Below are 27689 nucleotides of genomic sequence, written 5' to 3'. Positions count from 1 at the left end.
ACGAAATTATTATCAGATATTAAAAGGGAGGTCGTTTCTAGACATATAGTGTCAATTGTGCATGGATGCTTTCTGTAGGCGGTATTCACGTCGTATGTCTTGGTTCTTGACAGCAGACACGCACGGATGCGTGGCATTATCATAGCCACCATCGCAGACACGACAGTATCTACTGCACAGGTCAGAGCTGATACTGCAAAAGAATATATTGTAGTTGGACCAGCAATACCGTACTGTAACAGACTGACTCTAACGATGCCTTCAGAGGAACGAATAATAATTTATGATACCAATTCAGGACAGTGACACAGAAACCCGCGATTTCAGAAAGTACATCATTAAAGACGGAACATCAACTGATACATGTCGAAAGTGTAAAGTGTCAAAGCGAAACTAAAATAATTCATCATACACTCATTATGCCCCATAAGTACTTTCCCAGAATGACAGCGTATGAAGATATGACAACGTAGGTAAGATAATCTACCAAGAACTGAATAAGCATTATAAACTAGCTACGAATGCAGAGCAACAACAGTAATTGTTTGGGCTTCCAGAGGTGTTTGATTTCTTCTGCCAAATCCATGTATTTGCTGAATTGTTCATCAACTCATGGATCTTTGGAATGAAATGAGATGGCGTATGGGTTTTAGTGCCGGGAGTGTCCGAGGAGATGTTCGGCTCCCCGGGTGCAGGGTTTTTATTTAACCCCCGTGGGCAACCTGCGCGTCACGACGACGACGATGATGATGATGAAGAAAACACATACACCCAATTAACCAACGGTGGTTAAAATTCCCGACCCTGCCGGGAATCGAACCCGGGACCGCTCTGGCCAAAGGCTACCACGCTAACCATTTAGCCCTGGAACCGGCCATGGATCTTAGTTTTCATGTTGTAGGAGTTTCGTACAGCAGTGTCTATGATCCTCTTTTTTCTTCTATTTGCTTTACGTCGCACCGACAGAGATATGTTTTATGGCGACGATGGGATAGGAAAGGTTTAGGAATGGGAAGGAAGTGGCCGTGGCCTTAATTAAGGTACAGCCCCAGCATTTGCCTGATGTGAAAATGGGAAACCACGGAAAACCATTCTCAGGGCTGCCGACAGTGGGGTTCGAACCCACTATGATCCTTCATATCTGTGACGACAAGGTCAGCTTTTATTAGCCACTATTGTCCTGTGAGTGATACGAGAGGAATTCCAATATACTCAAAATTAACTTTACAAAATGTATTGGAAATCCTTTTTTTTTCACATTACACCGACACAGACAGGTTTTATGACGATGATGTCGTAAGACAGGGCTAGGAAAGAAGTGGACGTGGTCTTAATTAAGGTACAGCCCCAGAATTTGCCTGGTGTGAAAATGGGAAACCACGGGAAATCATCTTCAGGGCTGCCGACAGTGGGGTTCGCACCCACTACCTCCCGGATGCAAGCTCATAGCTGCGCGCCTAACTTGCCCGATAGCATTTGTCTGGTGTGAAAAGTGGGAAATCACGAAAAATCATCATCTTCAGAGCTGCTGATGGTGGGATACGAACCCATCATCTCCCGAAGGCATGCGAACAGCTATACGGCCCTGCTCAGTATATTTGGAATTCCTCTGCTATCACTCACACGACAATAGTGGCTAATAAAAGCTGACCTCATGGTCACAGATAAGAAAAGAAGGATCATAGACACTGCTGTACGAAACTCCTTACAACATGAAAACTAAGATCCATGAACAATTCAGCAAATACATGGATGGATTTGGCAGAAGAAATCAAACACCTCTGGAAGCCCAAACAGTTATTGTTGTTGCAATTGTAATCTCAGCATTTGGAGTCGCAACAAAACATTTACAAACAATTCTATATCAATTGACCGCATACATCATCTATCACAAACTAGAGAAGATAGGTATATTTGGACAGCTGCCATATATAGTCGGAAAATTCATAAATACTGATTGAACCCGGTAAAATTCCTCGTGTGGAAACACTGAAGTTTTACTGAAGAAAGGAAGGGGATAAAATAATAATAATAATAATAATAATAATAATAATAATAATAAAATAATGAGTCTAAGTCCCAGTAATTACTATTACAGTTTTCGGGGTGGTCAAGCTGCCGGAATGTTGTCCGCCACGAAGCTAGAATATTTGAGAACCCTAAAATAATGAGCCAAGATCGAGCCCGGCAACTTGGAACCCCTAAGCTACTCAGACCGACAAGAGGAATTATTAACTTAATTCGATTCATAATAAACTTCCCTCTACAAAGAGTCAGGTAAGATAGAGCGATTTCTCTGGCCATCAGTAAACACTCGTGAAAACAGGTTATATAACAGTCTTTATTTTTTGAATGCTGACACTAATGACCCCGTAGTTCTTCCAATAATGTTCACTTCTCTGGTCAATGATCAATTAACAAGAGACGGAGGAATTTAGCTTTGTGGTCTCTGATCGCCATCAATAAAACACGTGGACACTTGTATCGCGCTCAAATTCCTTCTCCGTTAACAAAGCCACGGGCAATATTTAACATTTGAAATAACGAAAACTTCAGGAACTTTAACAGCGAGATAAATTCAGAGAGAGAGAGAGATTGGTGATCCAAACAACAGTCCAATTACCACCGTGTTGATGTGGAAAGAGAGGACATCAAACCTTGCTTAACAACGAAAACAATTAAGCAATTCCATGTTTACCGAACGCCATGTTGGCAGCACTGTAGCTGACACGACAGCAGCAGGCCACGGCTCGCGGAGTGATTCAACCGGCACCTGTGCCGTGTGCGGTGACAGCCAAGCCAACTCGCCGGCCTTGGTTACAAATACCTGGGGAGAGCAAGCAACCTGTCCATGACTAGCGCTCTCTGGCTTGTTTGCTTGGCCGCCTGCACTAGACGCTCTAGCGGGGCAAACACCTTATACCTACCGGACAGAGTTTGAAAACTAGACACTCTCGTCTTGTAAGGATTTTCTCCAAAAGGTTCTTTTTTTTCATAACAAAATGCATTCCTTCGATAACCAGTTATCTAGAGGGGCCTAGCATCCACGGCTGGCGTGCCTCTACTACACTGCCAACAAAAACAATTCTTAATCCAGACGTGCTGAAATAAATTCCTTAAAAATACAACAGCCATTTAAATTTCCATCCATAAACTGCCCCCAAGTTATTACACGATAAAACCTAACGAAGAACTTCGTGCTTCAAAAGATTCTTTCAGATATCTTTTACTTTTTTTATTTTCTTGCCAGTTGCTTTACGTCGCACCGGCATAGATAGATCTTATGGCGACGATGGGATAGTGAAGGCCTAGGAGTTGGAAGGAAGCGGCCGTGGCCTTAATTTGCCTGGTGTAAAAATGGGAAACCACGGAAAACCATCTTCAGGGCTGCCGACAGTGGGATGCGAACCCACTATCTCCCGGATGCAAGCTCAGAGCCGCGTGCCCCTGATCGCACGGCTAACTCGCCCGAGCTTTCACATGTCAACGGTTCCCTTCATGCAACTTTTAAAAAATAGGACTTCGGTTCAAGGGTTTTAAGATTTCAGTAGATCCAATGGAACATATAAACAATTATTTCAAATTATAGAGTCAGGTTTCTTCTTTACCATGGCTGAAAGAAGTTCATCAGGATCTTTAAAAATGTGGCATTGAGGAGAGAGATATTACAGACAGAACAGTGTTCAGAAGGAAAATTGCGGAGAAGACGGATCTGTTCGTAATAGAAACCCAGGAGAACAAGAAAGACGTTCTCGGATGAGGAACGAGCAAAAGTGAGCCAGAGAATGAAGGAGTATTGGCGTAAAAAGAAAGAACAACAGTCAAGATAGTTGTGTAATCGTAACCCATAGGAGGTTGAAACGACCGGTCAGAAATACCGAAAATATGTTTTAAATCAGTTTCGATTCCCCTATAGGTATAAAACAAAACACAGCTGTATAAAGTCGCCATGCACGTCAATGGAACCACTTCAAATTCTGGTTTCCCGAGTCCATTCCTAAGATTTGTATGAAGAGTATATCAATCTCTCCCTGAAACTAATTTGGTTATTGTGAAGGGCAGTGGTTTCGGATTCTTGCTGAGGTCACATTTTAGGGGCAAAAGATCTAAGGTCGACGACCCCACTTTAGGGGCAAAAGATCTTCTAAGGTCGACGACCCGAATAAACAGCATTTATATATTTAAAAAAAGGCCCACATTTTAAGAATTCTATCAAACACACTCGTTATTCAAGTACCTAAAAGCTGCTCCTGTTCACAAGAAACTATTTCAGATCATGTCCAAATCTCTGTAACTTCCTCTGCTGGATAGCATAAGGGGTAATTTATTAGATAAACTGAAGAAATAGTAGAGAAAGCTCCCGGATATTAGAAATGCGTGTTATAAAAAGTGGAAAAACCACTCGTATATTAGAGTTCGGTATTAATTATAATATATGAAGACAGCAACGCACATATTCCAGTGTTGTAACATTCTCGAAAGTTCCAGGCAGAGTGTGTAGATGCTACGTAGTAGTATCCGGCTGCGTGGCTAACTGGTTAGCATGCTACTCTTTGGCTCAGGGTATGATTCCCGGCCGGGTCGAGGATTTTAACCTTCATTGGTTCGTTCCTCTTATTTGAAGACTGCATGCTTTGCTGACTTCAACACTAGACTTCATCCTAGGTAGGGCCCCATCTTTGGAGACACGCAGGTAGCCCATTGGCGTCAACTTAAAAGACCTGACCAGGCCTCTATAGCGAACCATATGATAGTTTCAGACGAGGAAAATTTTCTGATTTCTTATAAAGGAAGTACCTATATCTGCAGTGTTTTGCATAGGAAGAGCTTTGGAGAAGCAATGTACATATAGGTAGCCGATATTAGAACTCTGCAGAGAGAGAGAAAAAAAATTGCAAACTCTAGAAAGGGCAAATTAAATATCAACCGTGTTATGAAAAATGTATGTGTACCGTAGCCATAAAATGACAATTCACGTTCTAGTTTATTTTATTTTTGCTTACAGGGTAAATGAAAAAATGAAATGGCGTATGGCTTCTAGTGGCGGGAGTGTCCGAGGACATGTTCGGCACGCCAGGTGCAGGTCTTTAGATTTGACACCCGCAGGCGACCTGCGCGCCGTAATCAGGATGAAATGATGATGAAGGCGACACATACACCCAGGATCCGTGCCAGAGAAATTAACGAATGGTGGATAAATTCCCGAACCTGCCAGGAATCGAACCCGGGACCCCTGTGACCAAAGGCCAGCACGCTACCCATTTAGCTATGGTGCCGGACGCTTACAGGATGAAAATGGCTCACAACCACTGTAGCCTCTTATCCGTCACTGATGGGTTATTGACAAAACTTTTCACACCAGTCATGAGGCGAATGGAGGAGGATATGTTACTTCGGAGAAAAATTGACTCGGAGAAGGAGAATATCAAGGGCGAGGGCGGTAGAATAACACATACGGTATCCCCTTCCTGTCGTAAGAGGCGACTAAAAGGGGCCCCAGGACCTCTCAACTTGGGAGTGTGGGTTGGCGACCACGGGCCCTTAGCTGAGTCCTGGCATTGCTTCCACTTACTTGTGCCAGGCTCTTCACTTTGATCTATCTTACATCTTTCATTTTCACGCCCTTCGGGGGCCTTAATGTTAATGGATTTACGTCCCACAGACTACTTTTACGTTTTTCGGAGAAGCCGAGTTGTCGGATTTTTGTCCCGCAGGAGTTATTTTACGTGCCAGTAAATCTACCGACACGAGGCTGATGTATTTGAGCAGACTCAAACACCACCGGACTGAGCCAAGTTGGGGAAGCGCCTCAACCATCTGAGCCACTCAGCTCGACTCTTCATTTTTCGAAGTGTCGGATCCCTTCCACTTTTTCTGAAGTGTTATATAGAGTATGGTTACCTAGTTGCACATCCTTTTAAAACAATAACCACCACCACCACCACTGGAGATCAAAGCAATGATGGCTAGAGTCAGTGAAATTAAACGAGGCATTTAATCAATTCACAGAAGCTTGCAGAATGAACGCTGAAATGGAGAACAATATTTAATGAAGATGTATGAATGTACTGACATGAATACTTAATCTAAACCAAACCCCATGGCACTACAGCCCTTGAAGGGCCTTGGCCTACCAAGCGACCGCTGCTCAGCCCGAGGGCCTGCAGATTACGAGGTGTCGTGTGGTCAGCACGACGAATCCTCTCGGCCGTTATTCTTGGCTTTCTAGACCGGGGCCGCTATCTCACAGTCAGATAGCTCCTCAATTCTAATCACGTAGGCTGAGTGGACCTCGAACCAGCCCTCAGGTCCAGGTAAAAATCCCTGACCTAGCCAGGAATCGAACCCGGGGCCTCCGGGTAAGAGGCAGGCACGCTACCCCTACACCACGGGGCCGACGAACACTTAATTTAGCTATTGCAAATTGAAACTCGTAGCCGATTGTAGGCTTCTTCTGATACGTTTGTGAGTGTTTTGATTTGTATCCGGTATTCCACTGACCTATAGGAGGAAAAATATCCGCACAGATGACGTCACATCCGGAGTGTCACTTATCTCCTGAAGCACAGCAAGTGGAGAAGTTCAAGGCCACTCTTGTGGCACCTGCTCTGTCTGTCCACAGCTACGAGTGCAGTGTACTGCACCTGCCCAGTTGCTGAACTGATTCCTTATGGAGTAACCTGTTCTTTTGACACTCATCTCCAAGATGTTAAATGGGGATGTGACACTCATTGTTGAGCTAAGTAGGCCTACCACAAGCGTATCCACTTTTTCTCCCCTGTTAATACTGAAGGTAGTTATTTTTTAACTGTAAGGTTCGATTCTGTGTCGCTAACATACAGTTTAGAGACCCTACTTGCCGATATGACGTCTTTCAGTTACTGTTCCTTGCAGGTTGCCACTTGCGAGATTAGACGGTAATGCTACTACCGTACTGTGAAAATCATCACTTACTGTCTTCGCCAATAAACAGAAGTTGATCATAACTAGTGATCGGATGTTTTCAGCAACGCCAATAGACAGAACTTGATCATAACTAATGATAGGATGTTTTCAGCAACGCCAATAGACAGAAGTTGATCACAACTAGTGATAGGATGTTTTCAGCAACGCCAATAAACAGAAGTTGATCATAACTAGTGATCGGATGTTTTCAGCAACGCCAATAAACAGAAGTTGATCATAACTAGTGATCGGATGTTTTCAGCAACGCCAATAGACAGACGTTGATCATAACTAGTGATCGGATGTTTTGAGCATCGCCAATAGACAGAAATTGATCATAACTAGTGATCGGGTGTGTTTAAGACCTAAAAACAGCCCAAATAAGCAAATAAATATAACCTCAAATGTGACGAAATATGACGCAAAAATAACAAAATATGACCCGAAAATGACTAATCAAAATGTGGCCATTTTAAAATAAATTATAAATCGAAACGGCAATTCCTTTGATACACATAGGTTCACTAAATTTTTAATCTTACTTTCATTAGGAGTTTAGCAGTTATTCACACTCTGTTGTCCTTGATTCACTTACCAAACATTTGTGAATGCATGCCTTTAAAGTACTAAGTTCGCTAAGATTATAAGATCACACAACAGTTTGAAAGTCAGAACATGTTTGCACACTGCACTGATGGTTTGAAATACGAAAAAAATTAGAAATTAATCTATTTAAAAAGAATATTTTTGAACGTTTAAGCCCTGATTTCATTCATATTATTCAAATGCATTAACGTTTAAATTGAGTACCACGAAACGAATTAAGTAAATGTCTTTCAATACATTATGGTAGGGTGCGAGGGCGTTCAGTCTTATGTTTTTCATTCTTCTCTGCGGGTGAAATTGAAGTGTATGACACAAGATTCATGTTTTATTAACACTTGATCGCATTCGGTTAGTTGAAGATATATATGCACAGCTACAGCTCTCGTCAAACTGCCGAAATATGACATTTCTATGAATATAGCTCAAAATATGACCTTACGACTAAAAATAGCCAAAATATGCATTTATACGACAAAAATGATAAATTAGTTGTGACCATAATCACCTAATTTGCATCAAAATCCACAATCAGGCACGAAAATAGAGACAAAGAAAAAATATCACTTTTTCTAAACATCTGAGCCTTAATCATAACACTACGACTTCCGTTTAAGACAGAAATCTATAATGTACATGCAATGTTCTTCTTATAATTTTTTCAAACGCCCGAAATGCAGATTAGTGGTGATTGATAGGGGTCTCTTTACAGAAATGTAATGTAACAGCAATGATGGTTTTTGCAAATGCCCTAAATGCAGATTAGTGGTATAATCGCCCTAGTTGTATCAATCCCTATCCTACTTATTCTCCCATTTACACCTAATAATAAATTCCGACGGATTCAGTTCTATCCTATCAATTAAATGCTATTCTGATCAATGGTATCAATTGTCATTCTAACATGAATTGGTGCGGGTAAGGGTTCTTATGTTTTCCCTACTTTCTATATTTTCTTTCTTAGTCTTTTTACCCACCAGGGTTGGTTTTTCCCTCGGACTCAGCGAGGGATCACACTTCTACCGCCTCAAGGGCAGTGTCCTGAAGTATGAGACTTCCGGTCAAGGGATACAACTAGGAAGGAAGACCAGTACCTCGTCCAGGCGGCCTCACCTGCTATGATGAACAGGGACTTTGTGGGGGATGGGAAGATTGCAAGGGATAGACAAGGAAGAGGGAATGAAGCGGCCGTGACCTTAAGTTAGGTACCATCCCGGCATTTGCCTCGAGAAGTGGGAAACCACGGAAAACCACTTCCAGGATGGCTGAGGTGGGAATCGAATCCCCCTCTATTCACTTGGCCTCTCGAGGCTGAGTGGATCCCGTTTTAGTCCTCGTACCACTTTTCAAATTTCGTGGCAGAGCCGCGAATGGAACCCGGGCCTCCGGGGGGGGGGGGGGGGGTGGCAGCTAATCACACTAACCACTACACCACAGAGGCGGACTTTCTCTACTTATTTAGTGTATTTAATTTAGTAGTTAATAGAAAGATTTAAACTTCTGTCTTGTGTTTTCAAAGCATGCGCTTTCATAAGCTGATGATGTAAGGCGCCTTTTCATCCACAACAATCGCACATCACCGCGTTGAAATTGAGCTAATAAGAAGAAGAATTGTAAAATCTCCGACCTGACCAGGAATCGAGCCCGGGAACCTCTGCACCGAAGGTGAGTACGCTGACCATTCAGCAAAGGAGCCAGACAACTGAGCTATTTAATAGTGACAGTAGGGAATACAAGGAACACCAATGTGAACTGCCGACCAGCAATAAACAACTGTGTTGATGGGGAGCGCCTATAAACACGAGTTATTTACACCGACTATAAATGCTAATTTCAAGGATATAGAACTGAAATGTACCTTTTAAATAGTATGTCCTACACTTACTAATTTATATACGTGCGGTCGTTAATGCCAGATATCAAAAATCCCAACGCTATGTAACAGCTGAAAATAAACAATCTACTCCGCAGAGAATCAATGAAACACGCTGGCTAAATCGGGAGTCAACCCAAGGAGAAATTTAACTTAAAGATACAAGAAACAAATCAGTGGATAATAATAATAATAATAATAATAATAATAATAATAATAATAAAACGAAAGAACTATATCAAAAAATGTAAAATTATGACATTAATACACACTAGTCAAAACAGAAACACTTTAGGCTTCTGAAACGATTATAATTGGCAGCAAAATCGCGAATAAATTGATAGAAAAACAAGAAAGAAACGAATCAAGAAGAATGTGTCTTTAATATCCCTTGTATTGCTATGTAAACACAGGAATTTTAGGCTGAAAATGAGTTCGCTACGTGCGAGCCTGAGGGGAGAGGGCTATAGAATGTAGGTGGGATAAAATTTAAGTTATAAATACTAAATGTTTTAACCTCTCTTCAGAAGTCAAACTATTTCTAACTTTCTCGACTTTATGACGTGTACTCGGAACCATAGTGTAAATGTAGGCCTACGTAATATTTAGCTTTTAACTCATGTTCATATATCACTCTTTACGGCCATACTTGTACTTCCGTTACGCATTGATTATAGTTTTCAGTTTGTATGCGACTTCTTAATTATGAGTTTTTCTTTTTTACTTCTATGCTCTGGAGTACTTTTTATCTTCATTTTTTATTTGCTGAACTTTGCTTTCATTCTTCTTTATATCTTCTCCACATGTGTTATTTAGGTTAGCTATCCTTGATTTTATAACAGAACAGTACATTTCTTTTATATATGTATTATCTTATAAGCCGGCCCCGCGGTCTAGGCGTAGCGTGCCTGCCTCTTACCCGGGTTCGATTCCCAGCCTGGTCAGTGATTTTCTTACTGTACCTGAGGGCTGGTTCGAGGTCCACTCAGCCTACGTGATTACAATTGATGAGATACCTGACGGTGAGATGGCGACTCCGGTCTAGACAGTCAAGAATAACGGTCGAGAGGACACCTCGTAATCTGCAGACCTTCGGGTTGAGCAGCGGTCGCTTGGTAGGCCATGGCCCTTCAGGGCTTTTGAATCATGGGGTTTTGTTTCATCTTGTAATTTACGTGCTTAAATCTTTTTCTTTATCTGTTTACCCTCCAGAGTCGGTTTTCCCCTCAGACTCAGCGAGGGATCCCACCTCTACCGCCTCAGACTCTGGGTCGGGGATACAACTGGGAGGATGACCAGTACCTCGCCCAGGCGGCTCCACCTGCTATGCTGAACAGGGATCTTCCGGGGAATGGGAAAACTGGAAGGGATAGATAAGGAAGTTGCTTTACTTCGCAAAGACACAGATAGGTCTTATGGCGACGATGGGATAGGAAAGGCCTAGGAGTTGGAAGGAAGCGGCCGTGGCCTAAATTAAGGTACAGCCCCAACATTTGCCTGGTGTGAAAATGGTAAACCACGGAAAACCACTTCCAGGATGGCTGAGGTGGGAATCGAACCCACCTCTACTCAGTTGACCTCCCGAGGCTGAGTGGACCCCGTTCCAACTCTCGTAGCACTTTTCAAATTTCGTGGCAGAGCCGGGAATCGAACCCGGGCCTCCGGGGGTGGCAGCGAATCACACTAACCACTACACCACAGAGGCGGACACTTGGTAAGTCAATTAAATAAATAAATAATAGAAACGCAAAGATACCACTAATACATTTTTAAAAACTTAAGTCGGAGACATCGTTAAAGATCGCCCCGTCAACGTCTGCTTGTGGTTTAATATATTCGGAGCAGGTGAGTTAGCCGTGCGGTTAGGATCGCGCAGCTGTGAACTTGCATCCGGGAGATAAGTGTGTTCGAGCCCAACAGTTGGCAGCCCTTAAGATGGTTTTCGGTGCTTTCCCATTTTCACACCAGGCAAATGCTGGGGCTGTACCTTAAGGCCACGGCCACTTCCTTCCCACTCCCAGGCCTTTCCTATCCTATCGTCACCCTACGACTATCCGTGTCGGTTCGACGTAATAGCAAATTCTAATATATACATATATATTGGATCAAATTTCGACAGAGGGATGGTTAGTTTGAGGAGTGTTTCGTACAACTTGGATTGCTCTGAGTGATCCGTTAGTATATTTGTGATCACGAAGTACCGTAACGGCGCGGCACATTGTCAATGAACGGATTGTATGTCACCTGTCTCCACAGTCACGAGCGCTAAATCACGTACCGTGCGAGGAAGACTAGCAAACAGCAGCTGAGTGAATGATTTCGAGGCGACGTACGACAGAGCAGAAAACTTGTGAAGCGCTGGCGAACCGGAGCTTATTCATGGCCTTCGAATATGATGATGATAATGTTATTTGCTTTACGTCCCACTAACTACTTTTACGGTTTTCGCAGACGCCGAGGTGCCGGAATTTAGTTCTGCAGTTCTTTCACGTACCAGTAAATCTACCGACGAGGCTGACTATTTGAGCACCTTCAAATACCAACGGACTGAGCCAGGATCGAACCTGCCAAGTCGGAGTCAGAAGACCAGCGCCTCAACCGTCTGAGCCACTCAGCCCGGCATGATGATGATGATGAAACCAAACTCGTATCCTCATCCCGAGGTGGTGCTGTTCTTTTCAGGCTGCATGTACCACTTGAAACCACATACCGGCTCTCCTGCCATTCTCAAATTTCTGGCAGTACCGATAATCGAATCCGAGCCGCCCAAGGCAGCAGCTAATAACTAACAGTGCTAACGTAATGCTATAGAGGCGAGCATGATGATAACGACGACAAGGTTTTAAGGGGCCTCTGAAGATATGAAATGAAAATGGCAATTAAAAACTATGACTGACAAACATGAATATACAATAGTTGGATTTTTTGGCACTGATAATAATAATAATAATAATAATAATAATAATAATAATAATAATAATAATAATAATGAAATGGCGTATGGCTTTTAGTGCCGGGAGTATCCGAGGACATGTTCGGCTCGCCAGGTGCAGGTCTTTTGATTTGACTCCCGTAGGCGACCTGCGCGTCGTGATGAGGATGAAATGATTATGAAGACAGGACATACACCCAGCCCCCGTGTCAGCGAAATTAACCAATGATGGTTAAAATTCCCGACCCTGCCGGGAATCGAACCCGGGACCCTCTGAACCGAAGGCCAGTACGCTGACCATTCAGCCAACGAGTCGGACATAATAATAATAATAATAATAATTTAACTGCATGTGGCTATTACAACCCGATACAGTCCTTTTACCTACCTCCGCCGACGGTGGGAGGCGTCTGTTGTGTATGGAAACTGCGTCCTAGCAAGGTGGAGGAGAGTGTGGTATGTGAGTTGCAGGACTGCTGGGAACATTACAAACACCCAGTCCCTGAGCCAAAGGAACTGGCCATTTACGATGAAAATTCCACGATCTAGCCAGGAATCGAATCCGAGGCCCCAAAGCCAACAAAGTAACCACTTAGCCATGGAGATGGACAATAAAAAAACATCAACAGCCTATTTCCAGCCATTCGACAGGGTCAGGAATGGAATGAACGAAGCCTCCATCTAACGGCGAGGATAGGAGTTGTGTCGACTGCCGAAGCCTGGTGTACTGCTCTGATTAATGTCTTACAGATGAAATGAAATTATATTGGTGATTGTTGCTGGAATGAAAGATGGCAGGGAAAACCGGAGTACCCGGAGAAGAACCTGTCCCGCCTCCCCTTTGTCCAACACAAATCTCACATGGAGTGACCGGGATTTGAACCACGGAACCCAGCGATGAGAGGCCGACGCGCTCCCACCTGAGCCATGGAGGCTCTAGCCGGGCAGTAATACCATATAAATTATTTGTCGGGGTGGTAAAAGAGCCACATAAGTTACAGGCATATATGAATATCATAATTAGAACAAACAAGCAAACTAGGCTAACTTCTTAATAAGTCTTTAGACTGCAATAAAACGGATCTGGTGTTTTACGTGGAATACCAAATTTTCATTTGAAAAATCCCACATCACATAATTAAAAGTCATGTGATTTCATGAAATCATTTTAAATGGGCGGGTTTCAAGAGCATGTATGTCTCGTAAAAGACAACTTATCTCTCTTCTTGTTTTGTATAATTAAAAAATAATATACTTTTATCTCCTAATATGAATTAGTTTTAGAGCAAAAAGGTAGTTTATCTTTCCGTTACATTCTGTCACCGAGATTTTGCCACTGGTCAACAAGAACGCTCTGTTCCTGCCTGAAGTCCAACGCAAAGACAAAACACGCTTCTGTGAGCGAATCATGTATGGAATGTTTGCGATGCTGCGCTGCCTGGTGGAAGAGAAGTCAACAATGGTACCAACTGCTTTAAGAGGGTACGAGCAAAAGATCCTGCAAGAAACAATCATTGTCACCAACACACGATAAAACGTCAAACCAGAAACGAGAATAGCGCCTTTCTGGAAGCCATGGCTACTCCAAGGGTATCAACATTCAATCCTCCAACTTCAAGGGGACAGAACAGACCGAAACAAACGCCCTTTCTTAAATAAACAGGAATCTGAAACGAAATACTGACAGACGAAACTCTGCAGTCAGGGTTGATAGATACATGAAAACGAAATACAGAGCAGATGTGCGATCGAGGAAATCAACGGGCTTAATTCTACAAGTTATAAACTTCGTTTCAAAATGATACGCTTATTATATTATTATTATTATTATTATTATTATTATTATTATTATTATTATTATTATTATTATTATTATTATGTTGACATCATCGTGCAGTTTATTAACGCATGCCTTAACATTTATATACAGACTGAAACTTACAGTACTGAGCAAGCTGACCGCGCGGTTTACAGTAGGTCATGCAGCTATGAGTTTGTATTCGGGAGACGATGTGTTCGAACCCCACTATCAGCAGCCCTAAAGATGGTTTTCCGTGATTTCCCATTTTACATCAGGCAAATTCTGGGACTGTGGTCTGTCTTAAGGCCACGGACCATTCCAGTCCTAGCCCTTTTCTATCCCATTGTCACCGTAAAACCTGCCTTTGTCGGTGCGACGTAAAACAAATGGGAAAAAAATTAGTTTAATTACTCAAACCCGTTCTTTCAATTTCAATATACTTTAATTTCTCTGATGTACTGTTAACAGTTCTTTTAGTTATTCTTAGCAATTTCATAAAAATCTCTGCAGGGCATTGAAGAAAAATGTACAGAAATGAACAGCTCAGACCTAATCAAGTCAGCAGAACATGGTATTTCTCACAGCTAACAATTTCACACGAACATACGTTGGAAGCGGACTACCTCAGGTAGCTGTCCGCTATTACGCGTCTTATTCGCCAGGATAGATAACCCGAGAACCACAAACAATAAAAAAATTATATCCTCTCTGAAAGAAAGAAAGAAAGAAAGAAAGAAAGAAAGAAAGAAAGAAAGAAAGAAAGAAAGCTCATGGTATTTATCAGAGGTGGAAAGACTGGCGTATCTCTCCGGGACGCGGGGCATTTAACAGAAATACGGTACTGTAACGTACTGTGACAACCATTTTCGTTCGTTTAGAGCCGAGTGAAAGAGTATACGAGACTCCAGCTCAATCAGAGGAAGAGCGCAAAGTGGCATATCTACGTCCTTATAATTTAGTAACAAAAAAGCTACATACACGACTATTACCAACCAACCCATTTATCATAGAAAAAGTGGCATGTATAATATTTTTATTGGGATAGCGGAGACGTGACGGTTCCCCTGTAAGCCTACTTGACGGAATTTTTTTTTTTTTTGCTAGGGGCTTTAAGTCGCACCGACACAGATAGGTCTTATGGCGACGATGGGTTAGGAAAGGCCTAGGAGTTGGAAGGAAGCGGCCGTGGCATTAATTAAGGTACAGCCCCAGCATTTGCCTGGTGTGAAAATGGGAAACCACGGAAAACCATTTTCAGGGCTGCCGATAGTGGGATTCGAACCTACTATCTCCCGGATGCAAGCTCACAGCCGCGCGCCTCTACGCGCACGGCACTTGACGGAAATACCCACACCACAACAGTCCACGCATTTTGTTGATTCCGTGGCGAGGGAAAGAATAAACAAAATAAAAAAAAGCAACTTCACGATATAAATAGAATCCAGTGAGAGCACCTCTTGTCTACTCAATTATTGTCTCACGTTCGATCAAAGAGGGAGATTATAAATAAAATTAAAATTTTGTCTCTACACTTCAAAATTGCCTCAAACTTCGTTTTTATCCCCGATTAGGGGTATACAAAAGTGGCAAGTGCGTTCAGTTAAACGCACTGATAGAATTCCCTGCAATTCGGTATATAATGTCAAAACCTGAGAGTGCACTAACCTGTATGTTGCAATGTTAAGGCGATCAAAACAGGAAATATCAAGTTTCTCCATTAATATTAGCTTGGGTTCGAATCCGATGGTCGGCAGTCTTGATGATGGTTTCCCATTTTCACACCGGGCAAATGCCCGGTCTGTACCTTAATTCAAGGTACGGCCGCGTCCTTCCCACTCCTAGCCCTTCCCGATTCCATCGTCGCCATAATACCTACAGTATCAGTATCGGGTATCGGTGGGACGTAAAGCAAATTTAAAAAAAAGCTTATCAAAAACCGTTCATTATAAAATTTGATTACTAATAAATAAATAATAATGTTGTTTTACGTCCCACTAACCACTTTTTAAGGTCTTCGGAGACGCCGAGGTGCCAGAATTTGGTCCCGCAGGAGTTCTTTTACGTGCCAGTAAATCTACCGACACAGGGCTGTCGTATTTGAGCACCTTCAAATACCACCGGACTGAGCCAGGATCGAACCTGCCAAGTTGGGGTTAGAAGCCCAGCGCCTTAACCGTCTGAGCCACTCAGCCCGGCAAATTTGATTACGAATAACAGAGATGTTCACGAAATTAGATTCTTTAATACATGAATGCCATCAACGCCGATCCCCTGTGGGTGGTGGCGATTATTGTTTTAAGAGGAAGTACAGTGGGGAAACCATTCTCTATCAACACTCTCAGGGAGGAAAGGTGTCCAGTCCTCCGAAAAAATAAAGATATAGTTAAAAGAAAGTTAAGGGACACGAAGGGTGTGAAAATGAAAGACTCCTGGAGACGACGAGATGCCAGAATTTTGTCCCGAGGGAGTTCCGTTACGTTTTTATTTGCTTTATGTCGCACCAACACAGATCTTATGGCGACGATGGGATAGGAGTGGGGAGGAAGCTCGGCCGTAGCCTTCATTAAGGTACAGCCCTAGTATATGCCTGGTGTGAAAATGGGAAACCATCTTCAGGGCTGCCGACAATGGGGTTCGAACCAACTATCTCCCGAATACAAGCTCACAGTTGCGCGGCCCTAACCGTACCACCAACTCGCTCGGTGTTCCTTTACGTGTCAAATACCACCGGACTGAGCCAGGATCTAACCTACCAACCGTCCGACTCCATTGCTAAATGGTTAGCGTTTCCGGCCTTTGGTCACAGGGGCCCCGGGTTCGATTCCCGGCAAGGTCGGGAATTTTAACCTTAATTAGTTAATTTCACTGGCACGGGGAGCTGGGTGTATGTGTCGTCTTCATCATTTCATCCTCATCACGACGCGTAGGTCGTCTTCGGACGGCACATCAAAAGATCTGCATCTGGCGAGCCGAACTTGTCCTCGGACACTCCCGGCACTAAAAGCCATACGCCATTTCATTTTTACCTGCCAACTTGGGCTCAGAAAGCCAACACCTTAAGCCTCTGAGCCACTCTGCCGGTCCTCTTGCTTTTTCTTTTTTCCTTTCTGATTTACTGGTAACAGAGGACTTGTACTTCCTCTTAAAACAATAACCACCAACGCCGAACGTCGCTGATATGGAAAGATTTTTCAATCCTCACGGAAACAAATTAAATGGCGATGATGGTTTTTCCAAAGGTGCGAAACCACGTGATTAACAGCCCAGACTGGTCAGAAAGATAATTACAATAAACATCGATGTGAAAAGGGAAAGGTAAAAAAAAATGGAGTCCCTTGACCTTGGATGCCCTAATATCACCAAGGAGGGGGAAAACTGCGGTGGCCTACTAAGTCCATAAACTGAACAGCAACAACAATACACTGACTTGTTATTTGAGAGGTGTTCTTTCTCTTCGGCTGCCACTATTGATAGCATTACCGCTGCAAATTGTATAAATGCTAACCCATCAACCATGGATTTAACAAACCAACCAAACCAAGCCCCGAAGGGCCATGGCCTACCTAGCGACCGCTGCTCAGCCCGAAGGCCTGCAGATTATGAGGTGTCGTACGGCTTTAACGGCTGGTAAATAATATAAATGATTAGCTTAAACAGAGAAAGTGTTCAGAAGAAATGAATAATACTTCACTCGAAAGTTCCAAGTAGGCCTTATCTTGGAATATTGGATATGATTCAGAGCATGATATGCACCTGGCGACTAAAATCTTGAATCATGCTGATGTGCGCTTTCGCTTGCTACGTTCAAACCTAACGGGTACTCAGACTGAGAGGCCAGTGCACCAAGGAGGGAACATTCGCACGTACAGCAGAGAAGAGGTGCAGCCAAACCTTGAGAATCACAACGTGATACCATAGAAGAGAAAACTGGAAACTAAACGATTAAATTAAAATTTTCGTCACAGTGAAAACAGTTGTATAATATTGGAGACACTATAGTATCCCACCGATCATAAAGAGGTGACTGAAAGGAAACTGAATCTGTCATACACCGAGCAAATGGCTATGCGGTTTGGGTCACGCAGCTGTCAGCCAGCATTCGGGAGACAGTGGGTTCGGATCCCACTGTCGGCAGCTCTGAAGATGGTTTTGCGTGGTTTCCCATTTATACACCAGGCAAATACTGGGGCTGTACATTAATAATAATAATAATAATAATAATAATAATAATAATGTTATTTTGCTTTACGTAACTTACGGAATTTAGTTCCGCACGAGTTATTTTACGTGCCATTAAACCTACCGACACGAGGTTGACGTATTTGAGCACCTTCAAATACCACCGGACTGAGCCAGGATCGAACCTGCCAAGTTGGGGTCAGAAGGCCAGCACCTCAACCGTCTGAACCACTCAGCCCGGCGTTTTTTTTTAACTGCAATTTATAGAGAGGAAAATTAGTATAAATATTCCAGCAGATGTCACTGTGTTCACGAATTGAATTTTCAGTTTTAATTCTCGCAGGTTGGTATCATGCTTACATGTTTTTTCATGTCCGACTCGTTGGCTGAATGGTCAGCGTATTGGTCTTCGGTTCAGAGGGTCCCGGGTTCGATTCCCGACCAGGTAGGGGATTTTAACTTTAATTGGTTAATTCCAATGGCCCGGAGACTGGGTGTTTGTGCTGTACCCAACATCCCTGCAACTCACACCACAATAACACGCAGTTACCTACACATGACATACCTTACAAGGGCTGCACTCGGCTAGAAATAGCCACACTAAATTATTATGTTTCTTCATAGGTTGGTAACGCAGCCGGAAACAGGTAGTAGCGTTCACTTTCCGATTGTTTCCAATGTCAGATTAGCAACATTCAGGTGTTCACGTGAGTTTTTGAATGAATCTGTTGTAAGTTAAATCAGTGCAATCCACGTTCACAATGAGTAAAATAAGGAAGGCTCAAGAAGTAGAAATGGTCAAATCTACTTTTGAAACTGTAAAAACACTAAAGTAGCATCGAAAATACACGTGGTGAAGAGGATCACAAAACCAAGAACGTAAAATTCACCGTGTCCAAAGGAAAACAGATTCTGATAATAACTAGCCAGATCGTTGGACACTTTCGCAAAAGATGACTTCTGCAAGAGAAAGGAGTGGTTGGTGAAATTAAATGGCGTACGGCTTTTAGTGCCGTGAGTGTCCGAAGACTTGTTCGGCTCGCCAGGTGAGGTCTTTCGATCTCACTCCCGTAGGCGACCTGCGCGTCGTTATGGGGATGAATGATGATGATGATAAAGACGACACATACACCCACCCACCGTGCCAGCAAAATTAAACAACGATGGTTAAAATTCCCGACCTCTTCCAGGAATCGAACTCGGGACCCCTGTGATCAAAGACCAGCACGCTAACCATTTAGCCATGGAGCCGGACGGAGTGGATGGTGACAAGGGTATGACAGAAGTGTGGAAGTTGCTGTAATAGCACCTATATGGTGAATGCCGTCATTTTTTCTGCCAGAATAATAATAATCGTACGGACTCGGCTGCTGTGTGCAGGCATTTTGAGTTGACGCCATTTAGGCTGCCAGTGTGTCAATTTCCAAGTTCCATTTTCTTCCACCACGCGTCGGAGAAAGCGGAACACTCTTGGGAGATCTATGACTGATTTTTAATGGGCAAGCACCAAACGTGTCACCAGAGATATTTTACACGCCGAGCCCGAGGGGCTCTTCACTTTGGAGCGTAGGTTGGCGATCATGGGGCCCTTACCTGAGTCCTGGCATTGTTTCCACTTACTTGTGCCAGGCTCCTCACCTTCATCTACCCCATCGGACCTCACTGGACCAAATGTTCTTTTCCGACCCCGACGGTATTAGAGCCCTTGGGAGTCTTTTCATTGTCCCTTGTCTTTTTTGGCCGATACCTTCATTTTTCGAAGTGTTGGATTCCTTCCATTTTTATCTCTGATTAGTATTATATAGAGGATAGTTGCCAAGTTGTACTTCATCTTAAAACAATAATCACCACCAACACCACTTTTACACGCCGACATTGTAGGAGATGGAGTGACATAAGCTTAGCCATCGTTCAAAAATGTGACTAGCGTACCTCTGCTGGGATTAAACCCTTGATCATGTCATACCACTGATCCACAGACGCGGCTAATGATAGTCGATAAAACAACAGCAAAGACAACCTACAGGAGATTTTGCAAACCATATAAAGCAATGACGTAATGTTAGGAAATTATCATTCCTGAACACACCTTTTATTCATGGGCATATTGAGACACGTGTCAAAAAAAAGTGAACGTACATGCGACAATCGGCCATTTTCCCATCAGCGAAAGCAAGAAATGCCCCAGCTCATTGTCAAAAGTATGAACTATCTATCTGTTTAGTTTCTCCCTTGCCCGTGACCTTGACACCAGAAATATTTTCGCGATAAACACGTCCGTTATCGGGGAACCCATTCCCATACTGACTCATGCATATGGCCTCTACGGACAAGAGGATAACAGGTTAAAGTACACAAATAATACGCATGCCCTGTTTGGAGTTTTAACTAGAATTTAACACTATGGTCAAAAATATTATCCCGACAAGTATTTTACACTGGGGGGTAGTATTTTTATGACTGTAATTTAAACTTAGTAATAATTATTATAACTTGTCTTGTGGGTTCATTAAACTGAAAAATGGAAATGAGACTTGTCAGATATTGGATTGGCGTCCACAGGGCCCTTAGTTGAGTCCTGGCATCGCTTCTGCCTCATTATGGCGCCGCCATCGCTGATACTTGAGGATCCAATCAGCCTCCGAGCCGATGAAGCACAGACAGAGCTTGCAAAGCCAGTACTTTCGTAGTCGATAACAACAATATCATACGGCCTCACCTATCATGTGCTGATATGACGACTTTCAGGAAGACTGCTTGTCTGTTTGACTGTGACAGACGGCAAGAGATACCAGAATTCTGATGCCTACTGCTAAATCCTAAAAATTTTCGATCTTACTCAGCTGCGGAACCTGTCTTCCAGTCTTTCCAGTATTTCTTCATTCTTTCACTACGTTCTCTCCTTTCCTCCATCCAGACTCCTTTTTCTGAAAATGGCTTAACCTCATTTCTAGTGATTCCCAGCTCAGAGTTATGCCCTGTTTCACTTCAACGAACAATCAGATGTGTTTTTTTAACTTTTATCGAAATTGTCAAATTAATATTCTCTTCGTTAGCCTCTCTGGATTCATCCGGACCAAAATTATTATTATTATTATTAGTATTGCAGCTAAACCTATAATGTATCACCGGAGATCGTTTACGAACCAACACCGTACGACTAAAGCCCTTAACAGAATGTTACTGCCGACTAGTTCTCCCCGGTTTGAATACGCGATCTGTTCATCTCATGCTCGACACTCTTCGGAGTCGGGTGAAAATATGACGAAGGGAGATAGGACACGAGGTTTAGATTAGAAAAGACTCGCAGAAGTAATAACAATGCTCAACTGAGATGTTAAACAACGGACGTCTCCCTGAGAGTCTGAAGCTGGCCTAGGTACCGTACCCCAGAACTAGTAATTATACTAAACACTGCCCTGCGGGAGGGGGCGATAGAATAACACCCACGGTATCCCCTGTCTGTCGTAAGGGGCGACTAAAAGGGGCCCCAGGGGCTCTGAACTTTGCAGCGTGGGTTGGCGACCACGGGGCCCTTAGCTAAGTCCTGGCATTGCTTCCAATTACTTGTGCCAGGCTGCTCACTTTCATCAACCCTATCCGACCTTCCTTGGTCAACTCTTGTTCTTTTCCGACCCCGGCGCTATTAGGTTTCCGAGGGCTAGGGAGTCTTTCATTTTCACGCCCTTCGTAATCCTTGTCTTCCTTTGGCCGATCGGATCTCTTCCATTCTTTTTCCCCTTTTCCCTCTGATTAGTGTCATATAGAGGGTTGTTGCCTAGTTGTACTTCCTCTTAAAACAATAATCACCACCACCACCACTCAATATTCTAAGTGGAAAATGAAAGTATGATATGCAACTCATTCACAAGACATGATCTACCGTAAGTAAAAATACCTAAAGCAGCACTCAGAGTGAAGATAATGTAAAAAGCGAACAGATTCATGAACTACAGAATATCCGCACATAGTAAGAAATCCACCTATAACAACTCTTGAAATATATATATAATATTATATAATAATAATGATAATAATAATAATAATAATAATAATAATAATAATAATAATTCTTGGTCCCAGTCTCAAAGATGGTGTTTACAGACTTTTTTTTTGCTAGTGGCTTTACGTCGCACCGACACACATAGGTCTTATGGCGACAATGGGATAGGAAAGGCCTACGAGTTGGAAAGAAGCGGCCTTAGCCTTAATTAATGTACAACCCCAGCATTTGCCTGGTGGGAAAATGGGAAACCACGGAAAACTATCTTCAGGGCTGCCGACAGTGGGGTTCGAACCCACTATCTCCCGGATGCAAGTGTGCCCCTAACCGCACGGCCAACTCGCCCGGTTTTACAGATTTTGGAGCAACTTAGAAATATACACCCACACTGAAAAGATATCAAGCGTAACCCGGGAAAGGATAACATTTTATCCTCACCTCTTCAGCTGAAAGAGTCTGTAAACGTTAGTTATCCTACTTCAAAAGTCTCAAGACGATTCCTCCTTGGTTGGTGGAGATCGATACAGATCTTTTAAAGTATGGAATCTCAGAAACAGACATTCAACTTCGAGCATCACTCACACACAAACTTAAACAGGTTCACAAAGAAGTCCCAACCCGAGTGAATCATGTCCATCCTGATGCTTGGAAGAAAGCACACCCCGAAAGGATGAAAACCTGATGGGCCCGCATGAAAACAAACAGTTGAGATCTCACAGTCCTTAGTGGCCCTAAGAGGAATAATAATAATAATAATAATAATAATAATAATTAATAGGCCCGCAAGAAAACAAACAGTTGAGATTTCACGGTCCTTAGTGGCCCTAACGATGAATAATAATAATGATGATAATAATAATAATAATAATAATAATGGGCCCGCAAAAAACAGTAACAGTAATATAATAACAATAAGAAGAAGAAAATCCAGAAGATTTCCCATTCGCGCAACCGATTTCAGACAGCAAAGATTAAAATGCCTTTGTTGACTCCGGTACGGACATTAATGATATTATATCTTGTTTCGAAAGTAAGTAATATCAACAGCACAGACAGACTGTAAGACTTCTTCTACATTCTCAAAGTAATTTTGTACAAGACTGTACAAGCACTGAGACTGCCCTGATGACAGAGTATACTAAAAAACACTGGTACATAAAATGAAATACAGTTTAAAAATTATTTCCAGATATTTAATATTACTTCTTCCCTAATCGTATTTTTTTAAATGGCTCATGCATTATAAACGAGATCTCAAATACCAATTTTCAGGTCTGTAATATATAAGTATCCACATTAAAGTCAGTCAACCACTTTTTCACCCCTTTTCACTCCTCTTATTGGAATTCTCCGAAAACAAAATAATACGTGTTACTTTATTTTTAAAGGAGATTCTAAATACCAATTTTTACATCTGTAAACTTTCAAAGTTTTGAGATATAGACACACTCATTTTAAAAATTTGCCCCCCTTTTCACCCTTCCATTAATTTGATTTTCCAAAAACAAAAAAATACGTCTTTCCTCATTTTTAAAGAAGATTCTAAATACCAATTTTTAAATCTGTGAACTTTTAAAGTTTTGAGATATAGATACACTCATTTTAAAATTTCACCCGCCTTTTCACCCCGTTAGCGACGGAATATCCAAAAATCCTCTCTTAGCGAGCACCTACATGTTAATATGAATGTATCCCCAAAATTTCATTTCTTTATGTCCAGCAGTTTTGGCTCGGCGATGATGAATCAGTCAGTCAGGACAAGTTATTTTATATATATAGATTGATGAAGTAATATTGTCCAACATGTAATTCATGCCCATCCTCAAAAGCAACAGTGTACCATACTCGACCACATCCTGTTTTACCATTTTGAAACTGGGAATTTGTAGCGGTGTTTGAAAGGAACTTTCCTTCCCAAAGTACTTTGTTTATAAATGTATTCAAATAATATTATTCTTAAAAATATATTTTATACTGTAAAAGATTTCTAATACATCAAACAGATTTCATGCAACAATGACTGAACTGCCATGTTGACTCCGGCACAGACATGCGCAGAACTGCCAACCAATGAGATTGCATAACTACAACATTCCTTCACACGTCACAAAACAAATCTCGGTGCATTAACGAAATTCTCTAATGTCATCTATAGAAAGTAAATAAATCATGACTGATTAAGATAATTGAATTCTGTCACAAACACAAAAATTTTGGAATGTACTGTAGGATCGAAAACAAAAAGTAACTCTACCTTGTTTAACTTCCTACATACGGAACATACTGTAATGTATAGACAGATTCCTGGCTTATTGTACTTGGAGTAATGAAAGGCGATCAATTTACATCAGAAGATCCATTACAAGATACTGGTAAGTGCAGTCTTCACACGTCACTAATAATATAGGCTACTGTACATTAAATTCCCTGTTTAATAGTTCATTTTCTAAATTCATGTTACGTGACAGCTCATAGGAATAGAAAAAAATACGGTCACGACTGTCAAATTGATTTCAAACTAACAAATCCTGAGTGTTGAACAGTTCAAAATAAAGACATAGATAACAACGTGAAGAGGCAGATGTCAAGCTGTGATTATTCTCGCCTTAACCGTGAACTATTTCAACACAAAATTCGTTTTATTTTAAATTATTATATCCAGTAGTTTCCTCTGAAAAGGATTTTGAACTGCGTATTTGAGATGAAGTATACAAATAATTCCCAGCGCCTTCCCATGAACACGTTAATGCAAGAAAGTAAAACAGTATTTTCGTACGGTACCTGAACTTCGTCAACTACTATAAGTTACAGATCTTCTCTATTTCTAATGTTGAATAATCTTCCTTAACGTAGAACCATCACAATTAACCTGTTTCAATGTGTAAATCTCACAACTCTATCAATTTATTACTGCAGTAATTGCCTCACAAGTTCTTTTCTTTTTCAGTTTTATAACTTACTCTCAGAATGCGAGCTTAATTAAAAATTGAAATCTCCTTTATTTTGGTAGAACTCACAACATCTGAGACTTTAATCTACTCCTGAGAGTAGGCAGCTTCACAAACTATACCTGTTTATAATTAGTCCTATTGGATTCGATACCTTCGCACAGCTGATTTCACTACTCATCGCTAAACAGAACAGTTCCTTATCGCTATATGTCTACCCCTTAGTTCCACGTCTTGTTATGCGGTCGGGGATGAGGTGAGAAGAATTTATCTTGAAATAAAAAATAGAATTGCCCATAAATGACATCTTACAATAGTTTGTACTACAAATTTAAGTACCTATAATTAAAGCAATAAACATATCTTATTTAAAAGGATAGTCCCTTTGTGGGATAATATACCAAAGATTATAATAGCTATCAACATAATGTGCACCGGTATATTAAAAAAAAAAAGATTAAGTGGAACTTACTTGAGATAGTAGACCTGCCCTTCTGGCGTCCGTGCCTGTTCCCATCCTGGAGGCAATGGTCCCAGTTCATCCACCGGTGTAATGTCATAGCTGCGCTGTTTCATGTGCTGATGCTGCTGTTGCTGTTGTTGTTGAGCCGAAGCATAAGTCTGCTGTAAAGATGCCGGAGAACTGTGGGCCCTCGGGTGGTTGACTTGCAAACCGCTAGCAGAAGTCGTGGTCGTAGCGACTGATGAAGCAGTACCAAAGGCGGAGTCTGCAGAATTCTCACGACTGTGCGAAATGGAAGAAACGGACGGAGATTTCGAACCCGTGGACGGAGGATTGAAAAATGAATTCGGCAACTTACGCATACGCAATGGCACCTGTAATGGTCTGTTCGAGTCCGGTTTTAGAACGCTGTCGAAAAGTGCTTGAAGATCCGAGTCGGAATCTTGGTCTATTCTCACCACTAAGTTCCCTTTATGCTGTTCTCCGTCCGGATTCAATGCCATTTTGATTTCTTATAAATTCTTTCTTATTTGTTTCCTTTTATAATGTCACTTAAACTTTTCCGATTCACTTCGTAAATAAAACTAACAATAAAGTCACAACAAACAAATAAAAATCCCCAAGTTCCCCGTGGCCGAAACACATTCAGCCCCCCTTCACTGCGCCACCTTGTTCTACCGACTGCTGTTCGCCACAACAGCTTTGGAATGCCAGCCGCAGGACACAGTATTCCTCCACTGTAGGCCCTGGCGCAACGTAGTTCCACTCGGCTTTGACTTCAAGTGACTTTGATAGAGCAACACTAGCGCTATCTACGTTCGTAGTAGTACCTGACTGCTCCGCTAGGCCAACCAAGGTCTTTGATCTGATGGAGAGTTCCTTGATTCGTCATCACTCCGATCCCGCCTAGGATATGAATGGCACTAAAACAAGTACACATTGCACAGCGAAAGAATAGATAACACTGCAAATTAATATCTATTATTTTAATCTAACCATTTCATGTTTCATCATATCTTATAGAATACGTGGGCTTAAGAATGAAGTAATGGATAACAAAGAAAAGAGTGACATTTTAGGTTAAAAGAGTTCACAGATTACTTGTAATTTCTGATCTTAATTTTCAGTTGATATGTACTCTTGCAATCTCTATACTCAACATTTCTTCAGTGATATGGTACGTATTAAATTTACTAAAAATATACCAGTGTTGTTTAGAAATACTTCACATAAAATAATTAAATTGAAACAAGAAATAAAGTGGTTCAACCTATTCAATACATGTAAATATGAAATGTAGTGTTACATTCTTATTTGATTAAAAACGGTACCGCTTTCGACCACCAATCTGGGTCATCAGCCGATTAAAAATACAAAAACAGTGGATGGTGGTGGTGATTATTGTTTTAAGAGGAAGTACAACTAGGCAACCATCCTCTATATAACACTAATCAGAGAGAAAAAATGGAAGGGATCCGACACTTCGAAAAATGAAGATATCGGCCAAAGGAAGTCAACGGCCACGAAGGGCGTGAAAATGAAAGACTCCCTAGCCCTCGCAAACCTAATAGCGTCGGGGTCGGAAAAGAACAAGAGTTGACCAAGAGAGGTCGGATAGGATAGATGAAAGTGAGGAGCCTGGCACAAGTAAGTGGAAGCAATGCCAGGACTCAGCTAATGGCCCCGTGGTCGCCAACCCACGCTCCAAAGTTCAGAGCCCCTGGGGCCCCTTTTAGTCGCCTCTTACGACAGGCAGGGGATACCGTGGGTGTTATTCTACCGCCCCCCCCCCACAGGGGGTCAAAAACAATGGATAGGAAAACAAAACATTAAAGGATAAGTCTTTCACAAAAGCAGTTCAAGAAGCAATATAAGGCAATAGGGATTAGCACTGCGCGATATTAAATCATAAAATCCAGAAGAAGTCGAAGATCAGTCACTT

General features: G+C 42.0%; 1 protein-coding gene across 1 annotated transcript in view; it reads right to left on the bottom strand.

Annotated features, from left to right (window-relative positions):
• LOC136882034 (transcriptional coactivator YAP1-A) overlaps positions 1–26469 on the bottom strand; it is a 419704-nt gene extending 393235 nt beyond the window's left edge. The window contains exon 1 of the mRNA XM_067154537.2: positions 25757–26469. Within this exon, the coding sequence (XP_067010638.1) occupies positions 25757–26250 (494 nt within the window). The 5' untranslated portion in view covers positions 26251–26469. The remainder of the gene's footprint in view (positions 1–25756) is intronic.
• Positions 26470–27689: the final 1220 nt, after the last annotated feature.

The sequence above is a fragment of the Anabrus simplex genome, chromosome 10, assembly GCF_040414725.1.
Source record: "Anabrus simplex isolate iqAnaSimp1 chromosome 10, ASM4041472v1, whole genome shotgun sequence".
Classification (NCBI taxonomy): domain Eukaryota; kingdom Metazoa; phylum Arthropoda; class Insecta; order Orthoptera; family Tettigoniidae; genus Anabrus; species Anabrus simplex.
The sequence above is the reverse complement of the archived record's forward strand: the minus strand, read 5'-3'. Positions and strand labels throughout refer to the sequence as shown.